Source organism: Dendrobates tinctorius, unplaced genomic scaffold (assembly GCF_039654945.1).
Source record: "Dendrobates tinctorius isolate UK_male_01 unplaced genomic scaffold, ASM3965494v1 ptg000020l, whole genome shotgun sequence".
Taxonomy (NCBI): Eukaryota; Metazoa; Chordata; class Amphibia; order Anura; family Dendrobatidae; genus Dendrobates; species Dendrobates tinctorius.
Window position 1 is genome coordinate 13,698,009 of NW_027361688.1, and position 17,097 is coordinate 13,715,105.

The 17,097-nt window shown below is 44.9% G+C and overlaps 1 protein-coding gene across 3 annotated transcripts in view; it reads right to left on the reverse strand.

Moving 5' to 3' along the window:
- Positions 1 to 347: 347 nt before the first annotated feature.
- EFCAB6 (EF-hand calcium binding domain 6) overlaps positions 348 to 17,097 on the reverse strand; it is a 158,319-nt gene continuing 141,569 nt past the window's right edge. For all 3 annotated transcript variants that reach the window (XM_073567730.1, XM_073567731.1, XM_073567729.1), the window contains 7 exons: positions 10,907 to 11,098; positions 9,353 to 9,580; positions 7,900 to 8,115; positions 7,022 to 7,196; positions 3,756 to 3,940; positions 2,681 to 2,830; positions 348 to 974 (listed from right to left, as the gene is read on the reverse strand). In XM_073567730.1, the coding sequence (XP_073423831.1) occupies positions 852 to 974; positions 2,681 to 2,830; positions 3,756 to 3,940; positions 7,022 to 7,196; positions 7,900 to 8,115; positions 9,353 to 9,580; positions 10,907 to 11,098 (1,269 nt within the window). In that variant the 3' untranslated portion in view covers positions 348 to 851. The remainder of the gene's footprint in view (positions 975 to 2,680; positions 2,831 to 3,755; positions 3,941 to 7,021; positions 7,197 to 7,899; positions 8,116 to 9,352; positions 9,581 to 10,906; positions 11,099 to 17,097) is intronic.

Below are 17,097 nucleotides of genomic sequence, written 5' to 3' on the forward strand. Positions count from 1 at the left end.
TATTTGGATCCTATTATATTGTAATGAAACATTGTTCGTGAAAATGTGCTCCATTATTATAGGGCAAAATGGCGAGGACAAAGGTAGATTAGTTTCACAAAAGCAAATAATATTTCTAGGATTTTGTTTTCCCTTATTATTCCTGCAAAATGGTGTTGGGATAATAGAAGCATTTCATAGAGGCAAAATTAATGTTATTTTTTTAAATAATTTTAAAATCGTCTTATTTAAAATACTTACGGTACAAATCATAAAATATATAAAAATTGCCTACTGGAGAAGAAAAAATGATTTACAAAAAGTTAAGGAAATAAAATTTCAAAATAGGAAAAGAACAAAACAAGCCATTTTTTTCAATACCAAACTTATTTATTCCAAAAATATAAAGACAAAGTATTTAAATTATAAATGCCTTTTTTTATGCCTATGCATGTTTTTTTCAGAAGCAGATTTAATTAATAGATTTAATGAACGCAAAGATAATAATTAAGTTTATTTATGACTTCTGTATGGTAGATGATTATAAAAAAAATAACAAAAAAAAACCCATCACACATCTCCCCATGAACTAGAGGAATTTTTTTGTTTGTAGGCAATAAATGTAATTTTTTAATTCAAGTTGTAAAGTGCCATTGTTATTTTTGTCTCAGTCTAGTAATTAGAGTAATTAAAGAAAACCCTTAAATTTGAGAATTCAGCCTTTTGTGTATTAAGATGCATCTTAGTAGCTGTGGCCATTGATAACATATCTTTGGTTTATTCCGTAACATCAATTGATTTATCCTATTGGGGTCGAAGCAGAAAAACAACTCACGCATTTCGAGGAAATATTCACATGGCATCATATGGAACTATTTTAGGAATTTTCTCAAAAAATCGCTGTAAGATATTTTAGATTTTAAATCTCTGTCAAAGTAACCAAAAATGTAGAAGAATTCATCCTCGGAAAGGTTGACGCTAAATTTTCGTAGAACCTGCAATGAGAAATGGATGTAAATCCAAATAATCAAACATACAGTACTACATGCATTTGGTGGTGGGATTAGAGTTGGTTATATACATCTTAGATATACATGTTATATCCACAGAACCAGGGGTATTTATACATATCTACCTAAGGAACCAACATCTATTCTGGAATTGAGGCCCTTGTGCACCATCAAGAATAGAGATGAGTGCTCTGCAATTTCCTGAACTCTCATACAAATGAATGGACAGAGAAGTCCTTGTGTGACCACCTCTTTATTCTGGGTCTCAAGTATGGCACCAGCATCTATTTTCGAATTGGGACCCTATCGTGTACCACCAAGAATCCGTGATGCGTGCTCGGCAATTTTCGGAACTCCCATACAAAGGAATGCACAGAGAAGTCCTTGTGTGACCACCTCTTTATTTTGGGTCTCAAGTATGGCACCAACATCTATTTTGGAATTGGGGCCCTATCATGCACCTGTAAGGGGTTGTAAAGTCTCGATAACCCCTTAAGTTACGTTCCGGTTGCTGTATGCATAAAGGTTGCATGGCTATGTATATATATTTATGTGTGTATGTTATTGTATTGGTAGGGTTAGTGTAGCACCCAGGTTTGGCCACAAGATGGGGGTACATTTTAGTGGTAGGAATGGTAGTGTAAATAGTTAAGATAGGAGGGGCACGGTGGATAAGGTAGTAAGGACTTCCTTATCGAAGTCAGTTGGGGCCAGGGCGACCATTAGCTCAGGTGGGCTGGCTAGCCCTGAGCAACACCGTGTCATGCAACGTTTGGATAAGCTTAAGACCCAGCCATTCAGTATCCGTGACCAGGATTACATCAGAAGGATCTACAGCAGAAATGCTAGCGGTGCAGTATTATTGGAACTGCAGTTGCTGGCGAAGACTAAGCAGTACGGGCAGGACTCTCAATATGTGACAGCTTTTTGCGTGGGCTGATGCCCTCAGGACAGGGGCAAAACGGCTGAGGGAGTCCCCTAACAAAGTAAGACTGAACAGTGAGGACGCTGTAGGATCAAAAGGTACAGTCCGTCCCGGAAGCGAGCTTAGTACAGGGACAGAGGAAAAGCTGTATGTTGTGAAACCTGATGAAGACGCTGGAAAGAATATGAATATGCTGTGTACAAGTCTCAGTAAAGTTACTCAGTTAAAAGTTGAACAGGACTGTGGCTCATTTTGTACCCAGGCGAACCAAGGAATCCTCCAGAAAAGTACTGAGGACCCTGTAGGTGCAGAGGAAGAAGCCACAGGTATGCAGCGTGATGGCCAGTATGTGTATGTGACGGGAGGGCAGGGCGCGCTAAATGCTATCAGCCATGACTAGCGCCCTGTACCTCCCTAACATTCCACCAAGAATAGTGACGCATGTTCGTTAATTTCTAGAACTCGCATTCAAATGAATGGTGAGAAAAGTCCTTGTGTGACCACCTCTTCATTCTGGGTCTCAAGTATGGCACCGACATCTATTTTGGAATTGGGGCCCTATTGTGTACCACCAAGAATCGTGATGTGTGCTTGGCATTTTCTAGAACTTGCATTCAAAGGAATGGAAAGAGACGTTCTTGTGTGACCACCTCTCCATTCCTGGTCTCAAGACAGATGCAGTTCTGAATCTCCAAAAACGCAAAGTTCTACACCTTTAGGTCCAGTTCAACCTTTAACCATTTTTCAGTGATCATTCCTATGTTACCTGTTTGAAATCCTGAATGTTGATATATCCAGACCTTGTCTCATCGTAAGACTGAAAAGTTCTTCTAATTGGTCTCCAGTTGCTCAGGATCTGTGGCTGGATCCTAATCATAGCATCTAGGAAATAGGGTCCGTATAGTCCAGTACCCATCTGCAGTCCAATAAAATATACGCGTTAACGACAGAAACATCTTAAAGGGGTTGTGAATGTAACTGGGGCTAGGAAGAATGTACAAGGAAACAACATCTGTAAAAGCCAAACAGTGCAATTTTTTTTTAATGAAACCCAATTGCAAAACTTCTAGTAAGCGCTACAAGCAGACATACAAGAAAAAAATGTAGCCCTTTAACCATAAAAAACAATTTGAGTGGCACTTTAAGGTAGACGGTGGCTTTGGAAGACTGAGACCTCCACTGACATTTTTAATGTATTCTCAGCACTTTCGCCATCCCTGCCTGTTTTTAGTAAAAATTGTAAGGTGTGATGGAGGGCTATTCTTCACTCTGAATGACAATAAGTCAGAGACATATCATACACCATCAAAAAAAACTGTTAAAGTGCACACAAAACCTGTTGAAAGGAATGGTTTTGTTGCCCACATCCCCTACATTAAGGGTAAAACTACTTTTCATGCACATAAAAATCTAATATACCCAGGACCTATCCTGATTCTCATACTTTGCAACTTCCCATCCACTTTTTAATCAGCGTGTTGTTCCTCTTTATCAGCATTCTGCCAGCACTATAGGTGCTAGAACTTCCTTTCTGCTCACTACCCAGTATGCATTGCTTTTGCATTGTCCATTGGCTTCCCTATCATGAAATGAACTGTCTTTCTATTATTCCTTTATGCAAGTTTGACAGACAGGAGAGCAGGAGTAGAGACAAAGATCTGCCTCATTTCCTGATGAGAGACGAAGCTCCACCCTCACTTCCTGTCCCGCCCCCACTTCACACTTGACAACTAGCAATTATCAGTATGACAGATACAAAGAAAACCCCTAATAGGGGACGGATTTAAAAGGAACTGAATTGTGTTACATCAGGAGCACGATGTGGGATATTTCCCACTTACCGGTATGCGCGGCTTCTGCAGCTTCAGCCTCTGTAGGAGGGTATTATTTTGGGGTGATGTTCCGGGGGTGAAGGTCCGCAAAAAATCTGAATAGGAGACCTTTCCGCTGTTTCCCAAATCATATTTCAGTGTTAAACTCTTCAGTTCTTCAGCAGAAATGTCCATATTAAACTGGCGCAGAACAGCTACAATAAGGGGTAGAAAGTTGCTTAGTTGATATAAGGGGACTTATACATCACGTAAAAAATATACGGGGGGCCAAAACAAAATAAAAAAACTGATACATTTTAGTATTAGGGGGTTATCTAAAAAATAACAGATAAATGCACGATCACTGAGAACCCAATGATCGTGAGGTCCAAAGTCACCTGTGTGAAAGGAACAGTAGTGAGCATGTGTGACCACTGCTCCAACAGTCAGTGGTCGCACATGCTCACTAATGTTACAGTCATACAGGGGACATTGAGATCTCTGTCCTCGTGATCAGTGGTCGCCTGTGATCATTCAACCCACCCTTATGACCTGTGATGTTGTTTATAGGACAGCCCCTTTATATAAAAATTGTCTTTTGTGAAGACCACTGTGGACACACAGTCCTTCTCTCCAGCCAAGTTGCAGTGACTGAGGATATAAGAGCCTAATTTTTGGTTCTTTTCCATTCTGGATCCCGGTGGTGTTCCCTTCTGCGATGCAGAAGCCACCAGTGATGGGGTTCTACATTGATATGTGCTTGCCAAAGAGTTAGGCTTATCTATAGAACGAGTTACTAGGTCCTAATTAAGGATCAGGGGATCGATTTTTACCCAGCAATATTCTTCAAGGAACCGCCATGAACTGCAATGCCACATCCAACCTGTGGACAGATGGGGGCGCTGTTTCTATAAAAAAAAATCTGACAAGATTTTCCCAATTCTTACAATCGTGCTACTTAAAATAAATAAATATATACATATATAGTGTATATATATATATATATATATATATATATATATATATATATATATATATATAATTTATTTCTAAATTAATCCTGGTTTAATGATGCCAGTCGTGGAATGGTTTTTTTGTACTAATGATCAAAACAAACTGTACACTTAATTATCTCCATAAAATTTGCAGCTCTTCATTAACCATCATTAGCTGTGTGTTCATCTCAGCGTAGGAAACTAAGTTTTGATAAGAGGAAGGACCCTCGTGGGCATCTAACTTTAATTATATTGAGATGAACACTGTTAAAAATCTATAGAATCAATTCACAATGATCAATATATCACCCATGATGCCGGGGTGGTATTGGACAAAGACGTAATGGGCGCCACTGCCACCTGCCTCCTATCATTGTAGCTCTGGCTTGTTACGACCAGGGTCAGAGGTGACCCCCTGGGCCAAATAGGAATTATTCTCTCTTACTTAGGCCCATTTCACATGCATGTGTCTCCGGTACATGTGGCGTCCAATTTCATGAGCACATGTCCGTGTTTTCATCGTGGCACACATGTACACATGTCCGTTTTTTTCTGGCAGCAATGATGACAATACATACCGCACATGCACACACAGATGACATCAGTGTGACATAATAAATGAAAAAAACCATTTGGGGTCCCTGCATTTTTGATAACCTGCAAAGGTAAAGCAGAGAGCTGGAGGCTGGTATTATCAGGCCGGGAAGGTCCATGGTTACTATGCTCTTCCCAGGCTAAAAATAACAGCATGCAGCCACCCTAGAAGTGGTGCATCACATGAGATGCTCTCATTTAGGCGCTTAGCCTTCACTCTTTCTGATTGCCCCAATGTGGTGGTAATCGGGGTAATGGTAGTTGGGGTTGATGTCAGCTCTGAATTGTCCCAAAACACAGCTGACATCAAGCCCTAGTGTTAGTAATGGAGAGGTGTCTATCAGACCCCCACTACTAACTTAGTACTAAGAAGAAAAAAAACACACACAAATATTTTATTTAAAAAACAAGCCACAACTATTTTCCTGGTTCAACAATTTAAAAAAAAAAAAAATCCATTGCAGGTCCGATGTAGTCCAGGGAATCCAACATGGTCCACAAATGGAAACCGTGAGACTCGGTGATTGTAAAGAGCGGTGGTGTCAGTAATGTTACTCTGCAGTCACTCGGTCTCGCGGAGCGCAGCGTGAGCCGGGGGTGGCTGCTGCTAAAGCCTGTGGAGCCTCAGAACGAGGCTCGAAAGGCTTCGGATGACATATTTGGGGAACGTCATGGGAACCACTGGACTATGTCGAACCTGCATGGGAACCCTTTTTGTAATAAATTGGTGAACGAGGGACAGTCTCTTGTTTTTATTTCTCCCTTTTTATGTTTATCAGGTTTCCATTTGTAGACTACGTTGGATTCCCTGGACTAAATCAGAAGAAGGGTCCAATAATCATGGCCTTTTCTAGCCTGATAATATCATCTCTCAGCTGTCTGCTATACCTTTGCTGGCTATGAAAAATGGGGAGGACCCCAGAACATTTTTTCCATTTATTTACTGGATTAATAGCTGCAACTTTATGTCAACATACAAGGTACTAAAGGGTGTCATTTTTTTATAATGTGTCCTGGGGTTGTGAAATTAGATGTCTATCGAGGCATTTTATTCTGGTAGGTGTCACACGGACAGCACACAGTCGGCACACGGATGCCACACAAGGATGGTACAGGGACACATAACACTAATAACAAAGTTACTAATTTTTCCAGTATCATCAGGATGTGTAATGGTGGCCTTAGTATGGAAGGAGGGAAATGTAGAGTATAAAGAGCATGACCTGCCAAGACCCAGACAGGAATCACAAATTATAAATCATTCTGAGAGTCACACCTTTTGCAATGGTGTTAGGCATTCTCCACTTTGAACAATCCCTACTTGTTAGGAATCTCTCTTGACAAAAATCAGACTACAACATGTCACCTGCAGAGACCCCAAGCGATCCGCTGTCATCTGTTACAAAACCTCTCAATGAGTGTCCATTTTCCCTGCAGCACCCCCGCAGGGGAAATTAAGTATTACACAATATTCATTGAAATCACATGTAATACAAGAAATGACAGGTTCTCCACAGAGACACTCTTTGTAATCTCTCTCCAAGAGATAAGGAAGCCCCTCTAGTAAAAGTATTCATGATGATGGATTTTCTAAACTAAATAACCCCTATAAATGTAAAGATCCAAAATCCCCCCTGCTGGTCCCACCACCTCCTGTGCCAAGGTAGGCCTCCAAAACATGATTTCTCTGTGTGTTATTTACTCTACCTAAAAAGTCAGTGGCCGTGACCTGACCCTCCTTTTCCTGGTCTTTTTCTCGAAATGCTCTATGAATGTCCAGCCATCGTTTCGAGATTTTACTTTTCAGCTTGTTTTCGATTTGCTCACAGTTGATGATTGGCGCAGGGTGTGGTGCTGCTGTATGTGGCCTCGGAGCAGGAGTCTGTGGGAAGAAAGGGTTAAAGGGGTGGTCCAGAAAAACATGGCTGCTTTCTTTTGGACTATAGACTGTGCATGGTTTTGCAGCTCCAGTTACTTCAATGGGTATATCAGCATATACTAAGTGAGTGGGGCCCTGTGCACAGGTCTCATACTAGTAATTTTAATAATCGGAGTTTGTGTGATACAAACAGAGCCTTAAAGGGGTTGTCCGGCCTTGGGGTACAAAACTGCAGCCACTCTATGTGACTACAGACTTGTGATCCTTTCCAGCAAAGACTACGCTGTGAGGATTCTCTGGTGCCGGCACCGGGAGTGGGCTGTTATGTGACTTGCATATTTCAGGACACATTCTGACTAGACGTGTTCGGCCTTGCTCAATACACTTGCATTGAGAGAGGCTGCACACGTCTAGTCGGCATGTGATCATATGTATGCAAATCACATACTTGCGGTCACGTGCCAGCCGCTGGCAGCAGAGAATCCTCACAGAGCTCGATGTCAGGATTCACAAGTCTGCGGTCACAGAGTGTCTGCAGACTTGTACCCTAAGGCCGGACAACCCCTTTAATATGTCAATAAAATCTCTGCCTTTGAGGTCACAGCCGATAATTACTCCATTGTGGCCCCGACCAGAAGCTCTGCCTTCCTCCATTATTTCCATATTATTTCCATGTAATGGTCATATGTGACGGAGCAGAACTTACAGGAGGTTTATTTAAGGTGGACGGCGCTGTTTTAGGTCGTCTGGTCACCGATGGTCGACCTTCTGTGACCGATTGCTCTGGCTTATATTTTGGTTCTGCATTACGTGGCAATGGTAGCGGAGTAGTTGGCATTTCACTGCTAAACATCTTCAAGAAATCATGGTATTTGAGATTCCCATACGTATTCAGAGGCAAAATGCTCCAAAGGTGGTCAAACTGCGGAGAAAGAGCGACATTCTAATAAATAGCCATAAATGGGAAATAAAAGTAGTTGGTCCTACAGTAAGAGAGGATTTAGGGTGTAAAAAAAAGTACCGCAATAAGAAATTAATATAAGATACATATATTTTTCATTTTCACCTGTGCTGGTATAGTGGAAACAATCAGCTTACTGTTCCATTGTATAAAGGATTGTCGACAGTTTTCAATGAAGAACTGCGTGAAGATTTTTAGGGGTTGAGGAGAACCTATGCCCATAAGCTCTATTAATGAGTTATTCCCAAAATTGTAAGCTATCCCCTATCCATAGGATAATTTACTGATTGCAGGGAGAGGGGGGGGGCACAGACCGATGGGAACGGAGCTCTGCAGAATTAGGTAGAGGAGCGCATGCTCAACCTTTGCTCCATTCATTGGCTTTGAGACTGCTGGAAATAATGGAGTGTACCGACAGTCCCATAGATAATAAATGGAGAGCAGGTTGAGCATGAGCACCTCTGCTCTGGTTACAACAAGCTCTGCAGAGCATGCCCCCGCGGATCCAGAAACCCATTCTCAGAATTGCAGGGTGCCCCCACAGTAAATCACTCCTAATCCTATCAAACGGGGGTTGCTGTCTGCAGAATCTACCCTTGAGGATCTAGAATCCCGTTTGCAGGTGGTCCCCACAGTAAGTCACTCCTAATCCTATCAGTAGGACTTGCCGGTCAAGATAAGCTCAGCAGAGCCTGCCCCCACAGATCAAGAGATCCATTCTCAGGATCATAGGAGGTCCCCTTAGTCAGTAAGTCACTCCTAATCCTATCCACAGGGTGTAATTTAGTTTTAGAAATAACCCTTAAAAAGGGGTATTCCAGTCAAAAACATTTAGTACCGGTTTCATCTGGGTCATAAACTTGAATGTAGCCGAGGGGTGAATGCTCGTTCATAGCTCCGCACAAATTAGGAGGAATCACCCACTAAGGACTTCCTTCTAGGAGTCAAATTGGAGAAAGCTGAGTAATTGGCTGCGAAGTAATACTCCATTTTCCCCAAGCTAAACCATTAAGTTGATCATCAGTTCATAGGCTTCAAAACATTTAATCTATTTTGGATAACCCAATTACTAAATGTTAAATTAGGCCTGTTTCACACTTCCGTTTTTGACCATCAGTCAAAATCCACCGTTTTTGCAAAAAAACGGATCGCCATTCTAGAAATGTTTTTGAGGTGCAGAACTTAAGATTCCACTTACCTGGTCATCTGTTAGCAACATGAAATTTTTATGAAAAAACTCTCGGAAATCTTCCTTTGAGATGACATTGATGCCGGCATAATCTATGTTGAAGAGGTCCTTAGTGATGGAGTAAAAGCGAGCGGCCGTTACTTCCCGTATGTGTGTCACAATGTCCTTCATGGTCAGATCTTGACCAGATCTTGGTCTGGTGGCCCTCTCCACTCGCTCCACCCAGGTGGAAACCGGCTATGACAGTAGAAAAATTAGTGTTTTAGTGTATTTTACATTAAAATGTTGAAGAAAGTTATAGTTTTGATGGTCTATGTAGAGCTGTGCTCCTTGAGGGTATAGATAAACTCTGAACTTGTGGAATCAGGGCCACTGGTGAAGTGGAGAATATGAATTTAATGTTGCGATCTCTTGGTGCTGGGAAGATGCCGGCATGTGCATCTAGCCCTAGACACTAGCTGGGAGAATGGGTTTAGGGCATCACCATGGGTCACTGGTAAATCGTGAGAATGCCAATGATGGAAAGACTTGAGGAATATTCCTCTGGGGCCAGGTACCAAGCAGTAGTTGGGGGAATCATTTGGGTCTAACTCATGGACCACCAAGGATGTCCTCTTCTGACATGTCCATATACCTCGTAAAATAGGTGAAAACATAACTATGGATGGTCTTGTGCTGGATGATGCCCTGTGCCCTACATATGAAGTACCGCCCCATAACATACCACGTCCTTGCTTACAACCGGCCTCTGCAGTAGGGCCTACAGATGAACAAAAAAATTTGTAGGAACCAGCTCGGTAGACCGTGGCTGTAGGACTAGAGCCCCGTGAGGATCTTATCTGCCCACATCCTCGGTGCCACTTTCGATTAGTAGGGTTGGCGTGTCGGGATGCGCCGGTGATGCACACAGGTAGGAACAGGTTCATATGGCTTTGGTCTAGTGACCACGGACTACCGACCTGCTAAACTTTTTGCTCAACTCTAGTAGGGGTGTATCCACACCGATCTTAAACTGATGACCCATCCTGTGTATAGGTCATCAATATCATTTCATAGGTCTGGAAAATAAATCCTAGGGTGTCAGGCCATTGGTGGATCCCCTTGAGTTGGGCTCCTCACTTTTCACAATCCTCCGAATCATCAGCTTGGCCGGTTCTGACGCTACGTCTACACCTGGCTTTCTTCTCGGGACTGCTCCCACACTTACACCAAGCATCTAACGTGACCATCCATTATATATTAATGATTGTGTTTATCTTGACAAGACGTTTTCTTTCTTTGTATTTTTTTTTCCTGCAACGAGTAGTCGAAATCGTCACTCGTTAGTAAAACGTCGGTCCGTTCCTGGTAATCAAACTACCGAGAAGACAGACGGTCTCGCGTCTTATTGTTTGCATGTCAACAGCGTTTTTTTTTTTTTTCTAAGTGTTTTTCGGTCAGGAGCTTAATAGTCAGCTTTACGTTAAATTATAGGTTTTATTCGGAAATTCTTGATGCGAGAACAACAAAAGGAAGAAGAAAAAAAATTCATAGTGTTTCTGTACGTGAGGCGGTCGTTCCTACCTCGTCGGTGACGGTAGGGAAATTATGTAGGAAGCTTCTCCAGTCTATTGTGTCGCTCTCGCTCGGCGCCAGTTTACTCAGGACGTACTTGAATTGCTTGTCCGCAAGCTTAAAGCAGAAACTGTCAAGGATCCGGTGTAATTGTGAAGACTTTATTGTGCCGGTGTCGTCCTTATCAAATGAAGAAAACGCCTGAAGGTGACAGGAGAAGGAGCTGAATTAGTTTTCAATCAGTACCGGGTATAATCCGCGGTGACTTTATGGCCGACGTCTTCTCCTCCTGCTGTGTTCTTATGTAAAAACAATAGACTTCTCACACAACTCGCTTCTTGGTACGACTGATGTAGGAGGTAATGACGGGCAAAATGTGACTGTCATAGAAATAGGGAGGAAAGAAAAGTATTAAGTTACGTACCGGTAACGGTATTTTTCGGAGGCCCATGACAGCACCACGAGAGAGGGGATCCGCCCTATAGGAACAGGAAACCTACAGATACAAAAGGGCAGCACCTCTCCCACGCATCAGTTGGATTACAGAGCTTGAGAGGCTACCATGGTTAGTACACAACATATGATATATACAACCTATCTACCCTATTTAACAGAATTATTTCATACCATCTCCCACATAAGGTGATTCTATGAACAATCTTCTAAGGAGTGCACCCCTATATGTGAACAAGGGAGGGAACTAAGGGTGCTGTCATGGGCCTCCGAAAAATACCGTTACCGGTACGTAACTTAATACTTTATTCGGACTCCCATGACAGCACCACGAGAAAATTACAGAGATGTAAACTAACTTAGGGAGGGACTACAGCCTGCAGCACCCTTAGCCCGAAGGTGAGGTCTGAGGAGGCACCCATGTCTAACCGATAGTGGTTAAAAAAGGTGGAAGGAGATGACCAGGTGGCCGCCTTACATATTTGATCAATTGATACTCCAGATCTCTCCACCCAGGATGATGCCATGGCCCGAGTGGAATGTGCCCTCAGGTTCTGTGGAGCCGGACCGCAACCTGCTGTGTAGGCAAGAGAGATAGCCTCCCTAATCCACCTTGCTAATGTGCGTTTTGATACTCTGTATCCTTTCCTGGAACCTTGGAAGGATAGGAATAATGCGTTCTCCTTCTTCCAAGGATCCGTGGCTGCTAAATATGTCAGTAAGCATCTTCTAATATCTAACGCCTGGAGTTTCTGCTCTTTAGGGTTGGTTGGGTTAGGGAGGAAGGAAGGCAGAACTATCTCCTGTGTCCTGTGGAATTGTGTTGCTACCTTGGGAAGGTATGCTGGATCTGGCCTTAGGATTACTCTATCCTGTAAGAACTCTGTGTAAGGAGGCAATCTGGAAAGTGCCTGTATATCGCTCACCCTACGTGCGGATGTTATTGCTACCAGGAATGCTGTCTTAAGAGATATAATCTTTAGTGAGGCGGAATCTAAAGGTTCAAACGGACTTTCTGTCATGGCTGTAAGGACTAAGTTTAAGTCCCACTTTACGCATCTGTCTTTGTGTATAGGTCTCGATCTGGCCGCTGCTCTGATGAACCTTGCTACCCAATAATCTTTTGCAATATCAGCTGCAAACAGGGCCCCTAAGGCTGAAACTTGTACTTTTAGCGTACTTGTGGAGAGACCCAATTCGAAACCTTTCTGGAGAAATTCCAGAATATGTTTCGTGGGAATTCCATCTCTGATGTCAAAGTGAAAGGTGGACAGGAAGCGTTTCCAGGTCCTAGCATAAATATTAGTGGTGGTTAATTTTCTGCTTCTTAGGAGGGTGTCAATTAAGTTCTTGGAGAACCCTCTATTTTTTAATAGTGACCTTTCAAATACCACACCGTCAAATGAAGTCCCGCTACTTGTGGGTGGCTGACTGGCCCCTGGTAGAGGAGATCCGGAAGGTTCGGCAGTACACAGGGATCGCCTACCGACATGGTCCTCAACCACGCGAACCAGGTCCTCCTGGGCCAAAAGGGGGCAATCAGTATGACTCTTGCCTGATCCTCTCTGATCTTCCTGACTACCAGAGGAAGAAGATTCAATGGTGGGAAGGCGTATGCCAGAGAAAAGTCCCATCTTATCAGTAGGGCATCCACCGCCAGGGGATTTTCCCTGGGGTTCAGAGAGCAGAACAATCTTTCTTTTCTGTTTTTTCTGGTGGCAAAGAGGTCTACCTCTGGCTGGCCCCATCTGCGGACAATCTGGCGGTAAATATCTTTGTTCAAAGCCCATTCTCCTTGTCTTAGAGCCTTGCGGCTTAAAAAGTCTGCTCTTACATTGTCCTTTCCGCTGATGTGGAGCGCGGTCAAAGATAGACAATTTCTCTCTGCTATCTGGAGGAGCCGTTCTGTTATCTGCATCAAAGCGCTGGAGCGGGTTCCACCTTGGTGGTTAACATATGCTACCGCTACCTGGTTGTCCGAGTGTATCCTCACATGATGGCCCTGCAGGTAGATAATGAGTTTCTTGACTGCCTGCTCTATCGCCAATAGTTCTCTCTGGTTGGATGAGATTTCAGAATTAGAATCCCACTGGCCCTGTACCACTATGTCCCCCATATGGGCTCCCCAACCAAAGGAACTTGCGTCTGTGGTTATAATACGGGTTATCTGTGTTATCCAGGGCACCCCTGACGCTAGGTTCTCGCTCTCAAGCCACCATCTCAGTGATGTAACAGTTGAGGGGCTTAGACACATCCGACCCTGTAAGGAGCCTCCAAGGGCCCTGCTATTAATCAAGACGTCGTTTTGAAGGGTTCTGGTATGGAACTGTGCCCACCTTACTGCTGGGATGCATGAAGTTAGAGAACCTAACAGGGACATGGCCTGTTTGAGGGTCATAGATGGATTATCCATTGCCCGAAGAACCTGCTCCTGTATCTTTTGTAATTTATCTAGTGGTAGCAGGCACCGCTGAGTGTCTGAATTTAGTATCAACCCTAAAAATTTCTGTATTTTTAAGGGCTGGAGTCGGGATTTCTCGTAGTTTAAAATCCATCCCAGGTTTTCTAACCTGGATCTAGCTTTTTCTATCTGGGATTTACAATGACCCACCGATTTTCCTACAATCAAGAAATCGTCTAAATATGGAATGATTAATACGTCAACCTCTCGTAAGTGAGCCATAACTTCGGCCACTAACTTTGTAAAAACCCTGGGTGCCGCTGAGAGACCAAAGGGAAGGGCTCTATACTGAAAATGACGTACTGTGCCCTCTACTGAAACTGCCACCCTCAGGAACTGCTGGAAGTCTGTATGGATAGGTACATGATAGTACGCGTCTTTCAAATCTATGACTGCCATAAAACAACCTTTAAACAATATTTTTATTGTTGTATTAATGGACTCCATTTTGAATTTATGATTAATCAAAAACTCGTTAAGGGAACGAAGGTTTATAATCGTTCTGAATGTGTTATCAGGTTTCTGGATTAGAAACAGGGGAGAGTAAAACCCTCTTCCTCTTTCAGCCTCTGGAACCTCTACCAGAACATTTTTCTGACATAGGCTCAAGATTTCCGCTTCTAAAGCCGCTTGTTCGAGATGAGAAGATCTTAAGGGGGTCAGTTTAAAGGTGTCCCGCGGGATCTGGGTAAATTCCAACCTAAGCCCGGTGGATATTACCTTACGCGCCCAGTCACTATTCGTAATCTGTGACCATGCCGGGAAGAAGGATGACAGTCTACCCCCTACGGGAACCGCCAGTCATTGATTTGGTTTCTTTTGATCTCTCGACGAGCGTGTAAACATATAGCCCGTACCTCGTCTCCTTCTGTCTTCCCATCTGGGTCGATCTCTAACAGGCGAAGAGTTGTGCCTTCTCCCCTGGCCAAATCTCCTTCTACCAAATGGGCGATGGTAGGACGCTGATGAAAGGTTTGGGAACCTTTTCTTGTCGTCCCCCGCCTTTTCAAGCAGCTCGTCTAGGACAGTTCCAAACAAATATTCGCCCTCATGGAATCGCACAGAGCTTTGCTCTGGACTGGATGTCTCCCTGCCAGCACTTTAGCCACAGGGCTCTGCGAGCTGCGTTAGAGAGACCTGCTGCTTTGGCGGCCATCCTCACTGCATCCGCTGAGGCATCTGCCAGGAAGGCTGCTCCCTCTTGGATGGTCGGTAGGGCCCCAAGAATTGTCTGTCTTGATGTACCCTGTTTTAGTTGTGACTCCAACTGGTCCAACCAGACCATCATGGACCTGGCCGTGCACGTTGAAGCCACTGCTGGTCTTAAGGACCCGGCCGCCATCTCCCAGGTGTTTTTCAGGAAAGTATCAGCTTTCCTGTCTAAGGGATCTTTAAGGGATCCCATGTCCTCAAAGGGGAGCGAGGATTTTTTTGATGCCTTCGCAATGGCAGCGTCTAATTTGGGGGCTCTGTCCCAAGAACTTACTGCCGGATCGTCGAAGGGGTATCTCCTTTTGAGGGCTGGTGGTAGCGACCCTCTTTTGTCCGGTTTTTTCCACTCTCTGTGGATCAGATCCTGTATCTTTTGATTTAACGGAAAGACTCTCCGCTTCCTCTGTTCCAGCCCACCGAACATGACATCCTGCATGGATAAATGGGGCTTAGGCTCCTCTACCTCCATTGTCCCTCTGACTGCTTTGACCAGCTTGTCTACCCGGTCAAGAGGCAGACAAAATCGCCCCGAGTCCTCTTCTCCTGAGGAGGACGAGGGAGATGAAGCCTGGGAGTCTCTGCTTTTTCTCCACTCTACCGAGGAATCAGACTCCGCCGGGACCTCGCCCCTTAGACTTTGCGGCTGAGACAAGGACTTTAGGGTTTCCCTCATTTCTACCCTGACAATGTCTCTCAAACTCGCTGCTACTGCAGGCGACTCTTCTGCCACCGTCTGCTGAATACAGGGGGGGCACAATCTTTTGAGGCACGCGTCCGGTAATGGGCATGCACAGAGTGCGCATTCCCTATGCTTATTTTTATTTGTAGCTTTTTTTCCCTAGAAAAAGAAAAACACAGAAGGGGGGTCCCGTCACTGAGTGAACTTTCACGAAGATCACTTACCAGTGCCACAATCAAGTACCGGAGAACGAGGGGGATTTCTTTCGGTCGATGCTCCTGTCTGCCTGGAGGAGCTCTTACGAGTGGACTGGTCACTTCGTCCCGCATTACTGTCACGGGACCCTTTCTTTTTCTGTTTGACCTGCCGAAGGTCATCCAGGGGCGGCAGTGATGTTTGCCGCTGCTGCCCTTGCTTCTGCCGCTGCTGCTGCTCTCGATCGCTTTCCATTACCACTGCTGCTGCTGCACACTGCTGCATGTAGTAATGTGGCCAAGGCAAGGAACCCTGCCCGGGTCCCGCCTAAATACCCCTCCTCCGGTCAGCAGTATCCATGCCGCGCCCCTCCCCCCCCTTAACGGAGCTCCCTACCCCAGCTGGCGCCCGACCCCGCGCCATCGGTGTTTCCGATGGGCGCCGCCATCTTGGAATCGCCGCGCATGCGCAGTGGCGCGCTGACCCGGAAGCGCCTCCTCCGCCCGCCCCCTGACGTCACCGCTACCCCGGAAACGCCGGAAGCCCCGCGGGACACCCGGGAGCTCCGGAGCAGCGCCCGGTCGCAGCCCCCTGCACAGCGCTGCCAACCTATCTGCGCCGCCGGAGCCGGGAATCCCCGGGGGGGGGGGTATACTTACCGGCGGCGGCTTAATTCCGGAGACGGACATCCTCCGGACGCCGCTCCCTGCTGTCCACGCCACCGCCGTGACACCCATCCTGGGCCACCGTGGCGCCTTCCAGGAAATCCGAACCAGGCCGAGGTAGGAGACCCCCTCGCTACCGGTGTCGGCTGGCCGGCCTGGGATCCAATTCTTCTGTAGGATTCCGTCCCCTCAGGAACAGGAAACCAACTGATGCGTGGGAGAGGTGCCGCCCTTTTGTATCTGTAGGTTTCCTGTTCCTATAGGGCGGATCCCCTCTCTCGTGGTGCTGTCATGGGAGTCCGAATAAACTGTGATATTAAGCTCAAGAAGGAAGAAGATGATAGAAGTTTTAAAGGGATACTGTGTTAGAACCTATGGACATCATAAAAGGGGAGACACAAGCTAAAAAAGTCCCCTCTCTGACATCTATGCCGCTCTGCAGGAATAGCTCCCTTGAGCGGCGCTTTATATTTGATCTGAATGTTAGTCATGTAATACTACATTTCCCCTGCAGAGGTCACTGCAGAGAAAACCT